The sequence below is a fragment of the Eriocheir sinensis genome, chromosome 51 (assembly GCF_024679095.1).
Source record: "Eriocheir sinensis breed Jianghai 21 chromosome 51, ASM2467909v1, whole genome shotgun sequence".
Classification (NCBI taxonomy): Eukaryota; Metazoa; Arthropoda; class Malacostraca; order Decapoda; family Varunidae; genus Eriocheir; species Eriocheir sinensis.
Window position 1 is genome coordinate 1,606,040 of NC_066559.1, and position 15,267 is coordinate 1,621,306.

At 51.3% G+C, this 15,267-nt stretch overlaps 1 protein-coding gene across 3 annotated transcripts in view; it reads right to left on the reverse strand.

The window, feature by feature from the left end:
* Nucleotides 1–13,690, reverse strand: part of LOC126982508 (cholesterol 7-desaturase nvd-like) — a 23,920-nt gene extending 10,230 nt beyond the window's left edge. Inside the window, exons 1-4 of one of the 3 annotated variants that reach the window (XM_050834614.1) lie at nt 13,598–13,671; nt 13,523–13,558; nt 13,057–13,323; nt 933–1,097 (exon numbers count right to left, since the gene is read on the reverse strand). In XM_050834614.1, the coding sequence (XP_050690571.1) occupies nt 933–1,097; nt 13,057–13,314 (423 nt within the window). In that variant the 5' untranslated portion in view covers nt 13,315–13,323; nt 13,523–13,558; nt 13,598–13,671. Of the gene's footprint in view, nt 1–932; nt 1,098–13,056; nt 13,324–13,522 lie in introns of all 3 variants that reach the window. The other 2 variants (XM_050834613.1, XM_050834615.1) reach the window with 2 other exon arrangements.
* Nucleotides 13,691–15,267: the final 1,577 nt, after the last annotated feature.

The following is a 15,267-nucleotide window of genomic DNA, read 5'->3' on the forward strand; positions in this document are numbered from 1 at the left end:
CTATGGAACAATCTTCCTTCATCTGTATTTCCTCCTGCCTACGACTTGAACTCTTTCAAGAGGAGGGTATCAGGACACCTCTCCTCCCAAAACTGACGTCTCTTTTGGCCACTCCTCGTAACTCTTTTGTATGAACAGTGGGTAGCGGGCTTTTTTTTCATTATTGTTTCCTTTTTTTGCCCTTGAGCTGTTTTCTCTGCTGTAAAAAAAAAAGAACACAGTGAGTATTCTTTTAGATTTTTTTTCTAGGTCTGTCTCCCCATTACCCACACAGAAAAGACCAACAAATTTACCCCAGGTTGGAAACCCCTGCTCTAACCAAGCAAGAACACCTGAAAATTCTTCGACTGTTGGACGAATAACTGACTAGGGTGAGGGGCACACCATAACACACCTCGACAACCGCAACATACTACGACAGGTGTGTATCTGTCTACCTGTGCTAACACCTGCAGGGACGTCACCGGTCGGCCGAACACATTAGTTAGCATGAGCGACACACAGGCCTTTAAATCACATCGCACGCCACACTCTGCTTTATCATTTTGTGCTAACACTCTACAACACCCGAACTTGGTTAACACACACACACACACACACACACACACACGCATATTACACCAACACACACTACATAATCACCAGTACGAACGCAAGCAAAGAAGGAAAAGATTCATGGAGCAAAATTCAACATACCTTACCTATCCTTTCATAATATTTTCTAACTTACCGTGAAAAAAACCCCATTACACACCTACAGCCACCATATATGTGCCACCCGCCAAGCCACTATTAATCTTCTCTGCGCACACCTGTTGGCCTTTTTTTATGACCTATCTACCTAAAAAAACCCTGCACTTATCACCTGACACCTGTGAGCACCTTTAATCCTTCCCTGAGTGCACGTTACCTGCCCCCCTCCCCCGCCTCACCTGCCCCACCGCCAGCTCCCGGGACTCCGCGACGGCGAACCACCCGTTGGGGTAGACGGGCGGCAGGTTTCCCTTCTTCCTGAGCCGCTGCACCTCGCGTATCCTCTCGGCCAGGGACGCCTTGCGGCCGCCGCCCAGGCAGCCCCAGCCCACCTCGGTCAGATCCTGGAAAGGGGGGTGCTTGATAGTAACGATGTAAATAATAAGTTGTACAACCATCAATAATGATAATAATAATAATAATAATAATAATAATAATAATAATAACAATAATAGTAATATAATAATAACGAAAATTATGACTAATAACACCAACATTAGGAGCAAGAATAATCATATCACTCTCAAAAATATAACCACACTAATAACAACAATAATGCAACAACAATTGCAGCAGTAATATTATCATCAACAGCAACAACAATTACTACTACATCTACCACCACTACTACTACTACTACAGTCGGTGGCCGTGGTCAGCGTGCGGGCGTGGTAGTTTTAAGCCACTCGGCGGTGACTGAAAACTCCGAGGTGGTAGCGTGGGGATTCGAACCCGCGTCGTCCATCACGCGGTGAATGTGGGCCCAGCACGCTACCACTCAGCCACCGCCTATTTTTTGTTGTTAACTCTATTTTTCTTCGTTCCTTCCTACTGCTTTCACTTCTGGTCACAGTTATGGACGTACACTAACAACAAATCGTGATAAAGAAACGCTACATGATGCTGTAAAATAAAATACAGCGAGAGGGTAACAACAAAAGAGGAGTTATAATTATTCATTTTCTCTCTCAGTTTCCCTCTGTCTGTCTGTGAGTCTAGCTGTCTTTCTCTCTCCCCGAACCCCCCCCCCCACACACACACACACATGATAAGCACACGTAATCCAGCCATCCATTATCAGAAGCAGGAAGAGGAGGAGGGTAACGAGGCCCCTAAGACGTGACCTTGACTATCACGACTCTGACACCACTGCTATATGGAGGGGGCGAGGGAGGGAGGGAGGGAGATATGAAGGAAGGAAATGCTTGCGAGAGAGAGAGAGAGAGAGAGAGAGAGAGAGAGAGAGAGAGAGAGAGAGAGAGAGAGAGAGAGAGAGAGAGAGAGAGAGAGAGAGAGAGAGAGAGAGAGAGAGAGAGAGAGAGAGAGAGAGAGAGAGAGAGATATGGACGATGGGAAAAGAAAATATTCACAAAAACAGGAGATTGAGGAGGAGGGAAGGAGGAGGAATGAAAGGGATGAGACAGCAGGAGAAGAGGGAAAGAAGATCCGAAGAGGGAATGAAAAAAAAAAAATTAAGGTTAGAAGGGAGGGAGCTTAGTGATCCTTGGGGCTGAACAAAGGTAGAGGAAGAGTGGGAGGAAGAGGGGGAGGATGAGGAAGAAGAAAAAGTGAAGGAAGAGGTGGAGGACGAGGAAGAGGAAAAAGAAAAAGTGGGGGGAAGATGAGGAAGAGGAAAAGTTGAATAAAGAGAGAGGGGATGAAGAAATGTGGAAGGAAGCGGTGGATGACGAGGAACAGGAAAAGTGGAAGGAAGAGGGAGAAAATAAGGAAGACAAAAAGTGGAGGAGAGGGGGTGTGGAGAGAATGAGGAAGATGAAAATGGAAGGACGAGTAGTGATGAAGGAATAAAGTTAAAAATAATGCTAGAACATATATACTACTACTACTACTACTACTACTACTACTACTACTACAAACTCATACTCTCTTCGTCTTGCAAGTCACTCCTCTCTTCACCTCTGTCAACCTTCACTGAGTGTGTGTGTGTGTGTGTGTGTGTGTGTGTGTGTGTGTGTGTGTGTGTGTGTGTGTGTGTGTGTGTGTGTGTCTATCCCCCCTCCCCTCTCCCACGTCAAACAGTTCGCCTCCCCCCTTTTTTTTTTTTCGCGTCACACCCTCGTCCTGCATCCCACCCGTTTCCGCCTTCTCCTTCCTCTCCTCATTTTTCGTCTCCTTTTCCTCTTCCCCGTCTGCCCTAACGCATCCACTTAACTCTTTCTCTTCCGATCTTCCTTCTGTTTCCTTTTCGTCTTCATTTCCATCATCATAGACTTTACAATCCTCGGCGTTGGGGGGGAAGACGGGGAAAGAGATTATGGAGAAACTTTGATATGGTTTTGAGGTGAGGGATGTTGGGGCTAGCGCTAGCAATGAAGGAAGGGTGATAAGTTAGGTGGTGAAAAGATGAGATGTATGGGAAGGGTGTATAAGGGTGGAGTGAGAGGGAGCTTGGGGGTGGTTGAAGGGAGTAGAGTCGAGGGTTGGAACGTGGAAAAAGATTGAGTCGCTTGAGTCGTTCCTCGTACGGTTGAGCCCTTAAGGTTGGAATCATCTTCGTGGGTCGGGTGGGGGAAGAGTTGAAGAGGGTAGAGGGGACTGGAAAGTATGGGTAATGGGTTTGGGGTGATGGTGTAGGGGCGAGGAGAACGTTGAGGGGAGCTTTGGAGGGGATGTTGAGAGTACGGTTGGGAGGTTGAAAGGCGAGAAAAGGTGGCGATGGGGTGTAGGGGTGAGAACATGAAGCCGGGGAGAAAAAAGTAGTGCATGGCGGTCTTGAGGTGGATTAGCATAATAACAATGGAAAGGGAGACTCAAGGTGACACAGCTGTAGGCAGGACGGTGGGTCTCTCTCTCTCTCTCTCTCTCTCTCTCTCTCTCTCTCTCTCTCTCTCTCTCTCTCTCTCTCTCTCTCTCTCTTAGTAGGATGTATGAATTCCTCTTTTTTTGTTGATCGCTTTCTCCCCTTCCATATCTGTCGCAATGTTAAGGCTTTTGCTGTCCTCTACCAAGAATTACCGCCTCCATTGCTGTAACTCTGCCGCACAAAGTTTCGTTTCTCGTTTCGTGTGGTCGCTCACATAAACTTTGTAACTATTGTGTAAAACTGTTAATATAGTTAAAACTCATCACACTTTTAATATACCACTTAAAAACGTTAACATCATTCTGTCCAACGTTGTAACGCGTAGTGAACCAGTAACTTCACTCTTACGTTCCGTTCACTGGTACTCTCAGGAAGAGCCTCCTTTTGTATTTCCACCTTCCTGGGACAAACTCTTTCAGGAAGGGAGCGCCGGGACACCTTCCTAGCCCAAACAGGTACTAAGGTCGGCATTATAAGAGTTTCCCTTCTCACATCACATATTTCTAGGGGCCAAATAGGGGGCCAGTCGTGTTCTAATGATTGTCTCTTCAGGTTCATGGTACAGAAGAAGGGTCACACTACCACCAGGGTCAAAAACTACTCCTGGAAATGCCCACAACTACGAAAGCCTTGTCAAATATGTGTTGTTGGACGAGGAAATGTCTTTTGGATTTTTTTTGAGGCACCAGTGTTGCGTAATTAATAAAACCCGGCATATCTCTTTTGCTGTAAAATAAAACTAGAAAAAAACAGCGTATGCTAGAGCACATATCACTCGCTAAAATGACCACAAGTTTTGAAGATGGCTGTTCCCTCGTTCACTGGAAGGCTCCCTCAGGACCTGCTCTCCAGTCCCAAAAGTTAATCACCTTGAGATGAAATTCAACCAAGGAAGTTTTCATACGGAGTGTCGTCACAACATATCAGTCAGACAAACAAACTGACATATGGACAACGAAAAAAAAAAAAAAAAAAAAATTGCCCTCCTTGGGGGTGGGGAATGAGAAAATATGTAAAAGGAAGAAAAAAAGAAGCGCAACACAACGTATGTAAAAGGAAGAAAAGAAAAAAAGAAGCACAACACAACAAACACCACCAACACCAACACGAAAAAAAAAAGTAAATAATATGAAAAAATAAAAAAAATAAAAAGGAAAAATAGATTAAATCCCTTCCTCTTGGTGGGCGGCCACACGACCCCCACACAGGCGACGCGTCCATGTGCCGGCCGCCACGTGTCCCGGCGTGACGCGAGGAAGGAAACGCGGCCGTGGAAATTGCACATCCTCTCTTTTTTTTACCCCGCCGTAGGTGACAACATCGGCGCCTTTTGTGTGTGCTGCGGTAAGGCTCGGGGGCGGGACAGGAGGCTTGCCACTACCTTTTTTGTTACGATGAAGGAAACAGCTCAAGGACAAAAAATAGAGAAAAACCCGGCAAATCACTGCTGACATAGAGGATAAAATATGAAAATAACGAAAACATTGTCAATTTAGGTTGAAGAACTATCAGAATACTTCCCCTTTGAACTCGTACAAATTGTGGGCAAGAAGAAATACAAACGAAGGAAGTCTGTTTCAGAGCTCACACTTGCAACTGACGAAAGAGTGAAGATACTGGTTAATTGTTGAATTAGGAATTCGGAAAATATAGGTGAGAACTAGATTAGAAAGTAGTGTGCAGCGGGGCCGTGGGAGGAGAGAGGCATGCAATTACTAAGTTCAGAAGAGCAATTAGCGTGAAAATATCGATAGATGATAGAATGAGAGGGAACATTGCGGGGGATATTAAAGAGGAAGACTGCTAGTAAGAGGAGGAGAGTTGATGAGACGAAGAGTCTTTGGCTCTGTCCAAAAGGGCTGGGTGTGAAGAGCCCCCCACACGAGATGCATTCACCATACGAGGGCGGCCAAGGTTGTTGTATGGACAGAATCTAGGAGAGGAAAAACTCCATGGTGGAGATCATTCAGTATGCATAACCTTCAGGAAGCTGATTTATCAAGTGATGAGATATTAAGTTTCCGGTTGAGATTTTGACTGAGAAAGAAGAAAGAGAATGTTGTGTAGCAGGAATACGTAGAATGTAATTGAGGTGTACGCCCACCCCCACCCACACAGACACACAATGTTATCTAAGCAAAATGACGTCACACATAAGCCACGGCTCCCAGCGCGTGATCCGATTTGATATAGACGTTTTCATAAGGGTTTGGCCACTGCTTGTCGATCCGTTTTTGATATATTTTAATAATAGACACACGAACAGAGAGAGACAGACCAGAAGACTTTCGGAAAACGACGAAAACATCATCGCTCTCCCTCCGGCGAGGCATAATAAAAATATATATGGAAACGGAAGAAGAAAAATGAGAACCACAAAAACAAAACAAAAAACCCAGTAAAATTATTAAATAAAACAAGAAAAATCGAGAGAAAAACAAGTAGATCAGATTCCTTTCTTTTGGTCCCGGATAAGAAGACGCACAACACGAACAGGAACAAAAAAAATAATATATAACAAGAAAACAACAACAACATATCTCTTTCTCTTGGTGGGCGGCTACAGGTCCCACGTGCCCAGTGTAAGCATTCTCACCCTGTGCATGTGCCGGCCGCCACGTGTCCCGGCGTGACGCGAGGAAGGAAACGCGGCCGTGGAAATTGCACATCCTCGCTTTTTTTTCCACTTGCCGTAGGTGACAACATCGGCGCCTCTTGTGTGTGATGCGGTAAGGCTCGGGGGCGGGACAGGAGGCTTGCCACTACCTTTTTTGTTACGATGAAGGAAACAGCTCAAGGACAAAAAAATAGAGAAAAACCCGGCAAAAATATCGGAAAATCGTCAATTTGGGTTGGTGAAATGTCTTAATACTTTTTCCTTGTCGTAGTTAGAAAGAAATGCAGACGATAAAGAGCCGCTCTAGAGCTCACAAATGAAATGGATGAGAGAATGAAGATGCTGTTTTACTGCTGAACCAAGAATTCGGCATGCATAAAAAGGAAGAACTAGAATTAGAACGTCGTGTGGAGCGAGGCCGCGGGAGGGGCTGAAGGATGTGGTTAGCAAATTCAGAGTAGCAGTCAGCATGAATATATCGTTAGAAGATAGAGGCGATATTGCGGCGGAGTATTAAAGGTAGAAGATTGTCATGAAACGAAAAGCGTATGACTGTCACACACACACACACACACACACACACAAACACACACACACGCGGGATGCATACCCCATGCGAGGGTAGACATGAGAAAATGAATTACTTTTAAAAGGAACAAATAAGCGGATTCGTATGTTTGCTCTCCATCTTCTTTCTCAATCCTCTTCTTTCTCAAGGTGGTCTACCTTTCCTTTTCCCTTTCCCTTTTTTCCCTCCACACGCCCTCCACTTCCACGTCTCTCTTGTTTGCAACACTTTCTCGCCTCTTCCTCTTATCTTCTCGTCCCTCTACTCCAATGGTTCCCAACGTTTTTTGTCCCGTTCCCCTTTTTCCAGCCACTTTTTCACCTGTGGACCCCTACACCTCGCGGGCCACTTATGACATTCCCAGTCGCCAAATTTGTCACGTTGGCCATGAGTTTGATACCCCTGGTACCGTTAGCTACTGTAGAGCAATTCTAGCATTTAAGCATTCAATTTCAAGGATTGTATACAGTAGTATGAATTTCCTTCCAAGCCGCATGTCTCTTAATTCTACTGAGAAAAAAAAAATCTCTATGGACCCCCGTTTGGGATCCACTGCAATATCCATTCTATTCCGCTTTCCTTGATACTTCTTCCTTCCATTTATATATATTTTTCTTCTATGCTTCGCACCACAGCGTTAGTTTGTTTACCGACCACAAAAATACATCGAAACATCACAAACCTATACTAATTGTAATCCATAAAAAATGCACACATTTCGATACAGACAACCACACACAGACACGAAAAAAAAAAAAAAAAATCCTTATTCATGTTGCTGTGTGTGTGTGTGTGTGTGTGTGTGTGTGTGTGTGTGTGTGTGTGTGTGTGTGTGTGTGTTTCTTTTTATGCATACAATATGAATTCAGCGAGACAGAAATAGCCGCTCACAATTTCCAGAGACAAGCGGCGAGTGTTTGGCAATCCGCTGCCGGGAAGAAAGCCATTACGTGTGACAGCGGTGATGTGGGGGAGGCGATGGTGGTGGTGGGGAGGAGGAGGAGGAGGGAGGGTGAGGGTAGGGGTGGTGGGGGAGTAGGGGCAGCGTGGTGGTGGTGAATGTCAGTGCAGGGTGGTGGTGGGGAAGAGTTGTAGTGGTCGTGGTGGTGGTGGTAGTGTCGATTGCATCACGCTTGGCAAACACGACAAAATGTAAATGAGAGAGAGAGAGAGAGAGAGAGAGAGAGAGAGAGAGAGTTAATTAGGTCGATATGTGAAGTAGTGGGTGTAGTTTTGCTAATCTGTACCATAAACACTCTCTCTCTCTCTCTCTCTCTCTCTCTGCCCTTAAAAAAAACCGCACTGAGTAAGCCGCTAAATAATGTTAAAAAAATTAAGAATAGCAACAAAATAAAGCAAAACAAAAAAATAGCATACCGTTTGACGACTAATTTTGCGTTTTTTTTTTTTAAGTGCTGTACTTATCGAGGTTATATTTTTTCTCTCCTTGGGTTGTAGAATAAAAAAAGAAGAAAAAAAAAGATGAAGGTGAAAGATGAGAGAGAGAGAGAGAGAGAGAGAGAGAGAGAGAGAGAGAGAGAGAGAGAGAACAGCTGCAATGGTTCAAAAAAGAAGACAAGGGGAGTTGAAAAATAAATAAGGTGGTTCAGTATTTTTTTCCTCGTTCGATTCACCGAAGAAATATTATTAGGCAATGGGTATGGTGGTCGTGCGATTGTGACTAATACAGATGACTATGATGACGATAACGATTACTACTGCTGCTCTCATTAATAATGATGATAAAGATGATAAATTGATTGACCGTTGAAAGAACAAGTAAAAAATAAGAGGACAAAAATTTCGTAATCAGTAATGACGAGGAGGAAGAGGAAGATAAGGAGAAAGAGGAGGAGGAGGAGGAGGAGGAGGAGGAGGAGAAGGAGGAGGACGTACGATGAACGCGACAGACGGAAGAGACGGAGGGGGTTGGGGGGATGGCGTGTGACTTGTATTCAAAAGACGACAGAAGAATATCGTGCTATTGTTACAGTAAGCGTTAGGTAACTTATTCCTTCATTTTTTTGGAAAGAAAATATAAAACAATTTTTTTTCATTTATACAACCGTCTGAACAGCATCGATGACTGTACTTGCGCCGTATATGCACCACTGACGGTAACAAAGTGTGTTTACGGACACGACCAATGCAACACCAGAAGTGATCCACACCACAAGTGCCTCTCAAGAAAGACTCCCGCACAATGGGTTTGCACACAAAGAAAAGTGGAATCATTCCGACAGATTCTTCCAATGCTCATCCACTCCGGGCATTGCGAAGCTCAGTTTATCCTATCCTACCCCACCAGGGCATTTCAATGAGTAGATCATCCTATGCAGTAAGGGTACTGCAATGTGCGACTTCACGCGACAAGCTGCAGAACTAAGAATAAAATATAATTAGTTAGATTTGTTCACGTTGTAATCTTTAAGACGATTTGCCATCAACACACTGACGATACAATAATGCAGTCCTTGACGACACAGCTTCCACATTACTGGTTGGGTCGGCGAGTGTTCCCTGGACTTAACTGTGAGAGGTGATGGTACATCTTTAGCAAGCATCGAGTGGTCAGCAGAATGAAACTCTAGATTGATTGCCACCAAGTGAGCAACACAGCAACGGCAGTGTTTTCTCGAAGGTGTCACTCCGTCCACATCGACTTAAGGCCTCGTCTCCCTCGCCTGCCACACGGGGACAGGCTGGGCGGCGGGGAGGTTGGAGGCGGTAGAATTCCCCTGAAGTTGCCATGTGAAAAGAGTCCAGCAGGGTGAACCTTTGTTGCCTGACACATTCTGGATAATAATATGTATATAGTACACACCACTTAGTAAGGTCTATCAAACCCCGCCACGTCCCTCCGCGGTGCAGCACACCCACGGTGCCTGCCACATCCCTCCGCGGTGCAGCACACCCATGGTGCCCGCCACGTCCCTCCGCGGTGCAGCACACCCATGGTGCCCGCCACGTCCCTCCGCGGTGCAGCACACCCATGGTGCCCGCCACGTCCCTCCGCGGTGCAGCACACCCATGGTGCCCGCCACATCCCTCCGCGGTGCAGCACACCCATGGTGCCTGCCACGTCCCTCCGCGGTGCAGCACACCCACGGTGCCCGCCACATCCCTCCGCGGTGCAGCACACCCACGGTGCCCGCCACGTCCCTCCGCGGTGCAGCACACCCACGGTGCCCGCCACGTCCCTCCGCGGTGCAGCACACCCACGGTGCCCGCCACATCCCTCCGCGGTGCAGCACACCCACGGTGCCCGCCACGTCCCTCCGCGGTGCAGCACACCCACGGTGCCCGCCACGTCCCTCCGCGGTGCAGCACACCCACGGTGCCCGCCACGTCCCTCCGCGGTGCAGCACACCCACGGTGCCCGCCACGTCCCTCCGCGGTGCAGCACCCACAAGCTCCCCGCCACGCCCCTCCCCGGGGCAGCACACCCACGGTGCCCGCCACGTCCCTCCGCGGTGCAGCACACCCATGGTGCCCGCCACGTCCCTCCGCGGTGCAGCACACCCACGGTGCCCGCCACATCCCTCCGCGGTGCAGCACACCCACGGTGCCCGCCACATCCCTCCGCGGTGCAGCACACCCATGGTGCCCGCCACATCCCTCCGCGGTGCAGCACACCCACGGTGCCCGCCACATCCCTCCGCGGTGCAGCACACCCATGGTGCCCGCCACATCCCTCCGCGGTGCAGCACACCCATGGTGCCTGCCACATCCCTCCGCGGTGCAGCACACCCATGGTGCCTGCCACATCCCTCCGCGGTGCAGCACACCCATGGTGCCTGCCACATCCCTCCGCGGTGCAGCACACCCACGGTGCCTGCCACATCCCTCCGCGGTGCAGCACACCCACGGTGCCTGCCACATCCCTCCGCGGTGCAGCACACCCATGGTGCCCGCCACGTCCCTCCGCGGTGCAGCACACCCACGGTGCCTGCCACATCCCTCCGCGGTGCAGCACACCCACGGTGCCTGCCACATCCCTCCGCGGTGCAGCACACCCACGGTGCCCGCCACATCCCTCCGCGGTGCAGCACACCCACGGTGCCCGCCACATCCCTCCGCGGTGCAGCACCCATGGTGCCCGCCACATCCCTCCGCGGTGCAGCACACCCACGGTGCCTGCCCCATCCCTCCGCGGTGCAGCACACCCACGGTGCCTGCCACATCCCTCCGCGGTGCAGCACACCCACGGTGCCCGCCACATCCCTCCGCGGTGCAGCACACCCACGGTGCCCGCCACGTCCCTCCGCGGTGCAGCACACCCACGGTGCCTGCCACATCCCTCCGCGGTGCAGCACACCCACGGTGCCTGCCACATCCCTCCGCGGTGCAGCACACCCACGGTGCCCGCCACCTCCCTCCGCGGTGCAGCACACCCACGGTGCCCGCCACATCCCTCCGCGGTGCAGCACACCCACGGTGCCTGCCACATCCCTCCGCGGTGCAGCACACCCACGGTGCCCGCCACATCCCTCCGCGGTGCAGCACACCCACGGTGCCCGCCACGTCCCTCCGCGGTGCAGCACACCCACGGTGCCCGCCACGTCCCTCCGCGGTGCAGCACACCCACGGTGCCCGCCACATCCCTCCGCGGTGCAGCACACCCACGGTGCCAGCCACATCCCTCCGCGGTGCAGCACACCCATGGTGCCCGCCACGTCCCTCCGCGGTGCAGCACACCCACGGTGCCTGCCACATCCCTCCGCGGTGCAGCACACCCATGGTGCCCGCCACGTCCCTCCGCGGTGCAGCACACCCACGGTGCCCGCCACGTCCCTCCGCGGTGCAGCACACCCACGGTGCCCGCCACATCCCTCCGCGGTGCAGCACACCCATGGTGCCCGCCACGTCCCTCCGCGGTGCAGCACACCCACGGTGCCTGCCACATCCCTCCGCGGTGCAGCACACCCATGGTGCCCGCCACGTCCCTCCGCGGTGCAGCACACCCATGGTGCCCGCCACGTCCCTCCGCGGTGCAGCACACCCACGGTGCCCGCCACATCCCTCCGCGGTGCAGCACACCCAGGGTGCCCGCCACGTCCCTCCGCGGTGCAGCACACCCACGGTGCCCGCCACATCCCTCCGCGGTGCAGCACACCCATGGTGCCCGCCACATCCCTCCGCGGTGCAGCACACCCATGGTGCCCGCCACAGCACACCCATGGTGCCCGCCACGTCCCTCCGCGGTGCAGCACACCCACGGTGCCCGCCACATCCCTCCGCGGTGCAGCACACCCATGGTGCCCGCCACGTCCCTCCGCGGTGCAGCACACCCACGGTGCCCGCCACATCCCTCCGCGGTGCAGCACACCCATGGTGCCCGCCACGTCCCTCCGCGGTGCAGCACACCCACGGTGCCCGCCACATCCCTCCGCGGTGCAGCACACCCATGGTGCCCGCCACATCCCTCCGCGGTGCAGCACACCCATGGTGCCCGCCACGTCCCTCCGCGGTGCAGCACACCCACGGTGCCCGCCACATCCCTCCGCGGTGCAGCACACCCATGGTGCCCGCCACGTCCCTCCGCGGTGCAGCACACCCACGGTGCCCGCCACATCCCTCCGCGGTGCCACTATCAGTCCGCCATGACAGTTCCGGCGTCGCATCGCCTCCTGTTTCACGGCGCGTCACCTCTGCACGTTTCCGATCCGAAGATCGCGTGAGCAAGAACAGTGACGTGATTTCCTCGGGTGACTTGACGCGTCAATAGCCAGAACGTTATTCAAGAGTACGGCCACCTCGCCTGTTATCGACTGAATATTACCTGTTCGGTGGTTACATGACGGCGTTACGACAGCCAGCGTCGCTACCAGGAAGAGAGGCGTCTAAGGCCCTTGACAATGCATCATTGTGTCAGGACGGCAAGAAAGCGGTAGCGGTCGGACCGCCACCCTACGCTCTGCCCTCGTCTTCCTCAGTTCCATTGCCCTCATTGCCAAATCCAAAGGTTCTTTTGTTTCCTCACAGCTTGTCGCAATAAGTTCAGGTAATAGAATATTGTTATGTCTCTCGGCGAGGCGCAGGGCCCGTTGTGTAAAGGCCGGACAACCCCACCAAGGCACTGCCGTCACGATTGTCCTGGCCTCTGCTGCTGCTCGAGACTCAGCGCCCTCGCGTCGCAGAGGGCGTCTAGGTCACGCAGTGCGAGGCGGCGGTGTTGCTGCTGCTGCTGCTATGCAAGGATTCAGTTGCAGCAGCTGGTGGGGCACGGCGTAATAGGCGGCAATCGCAGCTTAGGAGACACAAGGGTACACACAGACACTACCTGGCACTTACCTTGACTCTGTCGACGGGCAAGAAGGCGACACGATAGACGAAGAAGAGCAGCAGTGCCGCGGCCAGGTAGGGCAGAAGGTACCAGGCGGCGCCGTCCTGGGTGAGCAGCACCAGGCCGTCCTCAGTAAAGCGCCGGCAGTCCCCGACCCGCAGCAGCCCCAGGCCCAGGCCCAGCGGCGGCGCAGAGGCCCGGGGTACCGTCACATTGTTGTTTCGGAAGCACTCCGTCACCAGCGTGATCAAGGAGTCCGTCAGCATCGCGGCGACCTGCGGGGACACAAAGAGTCGCTGATTACGTGCCCGGCGGCGATGGTGCACGGCAGAAAGTGAGTGGCGGGAGTGCACGGCCACGACACACTGCTGCTTCCTTCTCTTCCCCCCTCTTGAGGAACACTTCCCAAACCTTCCCCGACACACACACACACACACACACCTGTTCAATATACTTCCAAAGAAAAGTATTTACGTTTTAAGAGTTACCGCAATGAAAGTGTAGCGCTGGGACGCGGCTCCCCAGTGCCAGAGACGTCCGCTGCACAGAGACGCGGTTCGGGGCCAGCCAATCGGTGCCACTTTGAGCCACACTGAGAGCAACTTCCCGTCACACAGGTTTTTATCTATTTGGTAACACCGACTCTTATCACCACAACGCCCCTCGCCGCCCTTTCCTCAGACAAGCACAAACACCGCCTCCACCACCACCACCACGCCTCACTCAAACACACAAACCAACAAGCAAACACCGCCACCACCACCACCACCACGCCTCACTCAAACACACAAACCAACAAGCAAACACCGCCACCATCACTATACGACTACACCCCCACACCATACATTCTTCCAAACACCTGCACCATCACCACAGACACAACACCCCATTCACTACTCTTTCCAAACGCACACAAGCCCACACCATCACCACGTTCACCATCACCATTAAGCCCCTGTAGCCATCCTTTCATCCAAAATCACACACACACACACACACACACACACACACACACACACACACACACACACACACACACACACACACACACACACACACACAGTATCCTGTCCCACCCACCCTCCTTCCCTCCTGCATGATAATGCACCCACTGATAACTTCACGCTTTGAGGAGAAAAAGAATATATGAATTAGGATATATTATAACTCACACTTATAGTTGTTGTAAAATTCACTCTATTTCCTTGTCTTTTTAAACGTGTGTGTGTGTGTGGGGGGGGGGGGGGGGGGGGTAATTAGGTCAGGATTTATAATACTTAAGAAAAAAAAATGCTTGTAATAAAAGAAAAACCTGTTGCTGAATGAATGGTGAAAATGATGATGAAGATGATTATGAAGATGAAGATGCTGATAATGATGATGAGAATGATGATGATGATAACGAAGGATGAGCAAGGAAAGAATGTGGAAGCAGAGGAAGAGAGAAGATTGACATATATTAGAAGGAGGAGAATGAATCATGTTGCAGACGTTGAGGTAAGGTAAGCCTGAAGGTAAGTGTGTGTGTGTGTGTGTGTGTAGGGGGGGGGGGGTGGACGAAGTGTGACGAAGATAAGAAGGTGAGGAGCTAGATAAGGAGGGGGGGAGGGGGGAGGGAGGAAATGAAGAAGAGAGGAAGAAAGGAAGGAAAGATGAGACAATACAAATGGCGTCACGGAGCAGAGATAATACTACTTGTGAAATATACATATGGAGGCATGGAGAGAGAGGGAGGGAGGGAGGGAGGGAGGGAAGGAATTTAGGAGAGGTAATGAGGTATGGAAAGGTGGAGGGGTGAGTGGAGGAGGGAAGGCAGGATGGAGGTATGGATGGATGGATGGATAGGAGAGAAGGAGGCACTGGTGTTTAGAAGAAAGGGATACGGATTGAAGGATGGATGAGTAAAGGAGGGAAGAGGGTATTGACATAAGGAAGGATGGGAAGAGGAGAGAAGGAAATATGGAGTTTCTGTAGGTATGGAGAGAAGATATGGAGGGGTTGGTGGAAGAGGAGGGAAGGTAATGTGGAGTTTCTGTAGGTATGGAGGTGTGGAGAGAAGATATGGAGGGGTTGGTGGAAGAGGAGGGAAGGTAATGTGGAGTTTCTGTAGGTATGGAGGTGTGGAGAGAAGATATGGGGGGTTGGTGGAGGAGAGGAAAACCATTGTGTGGAGTTTCTGTAGGCATGGAGAGGTTGGTGGATGAGAGGGATGACATAGG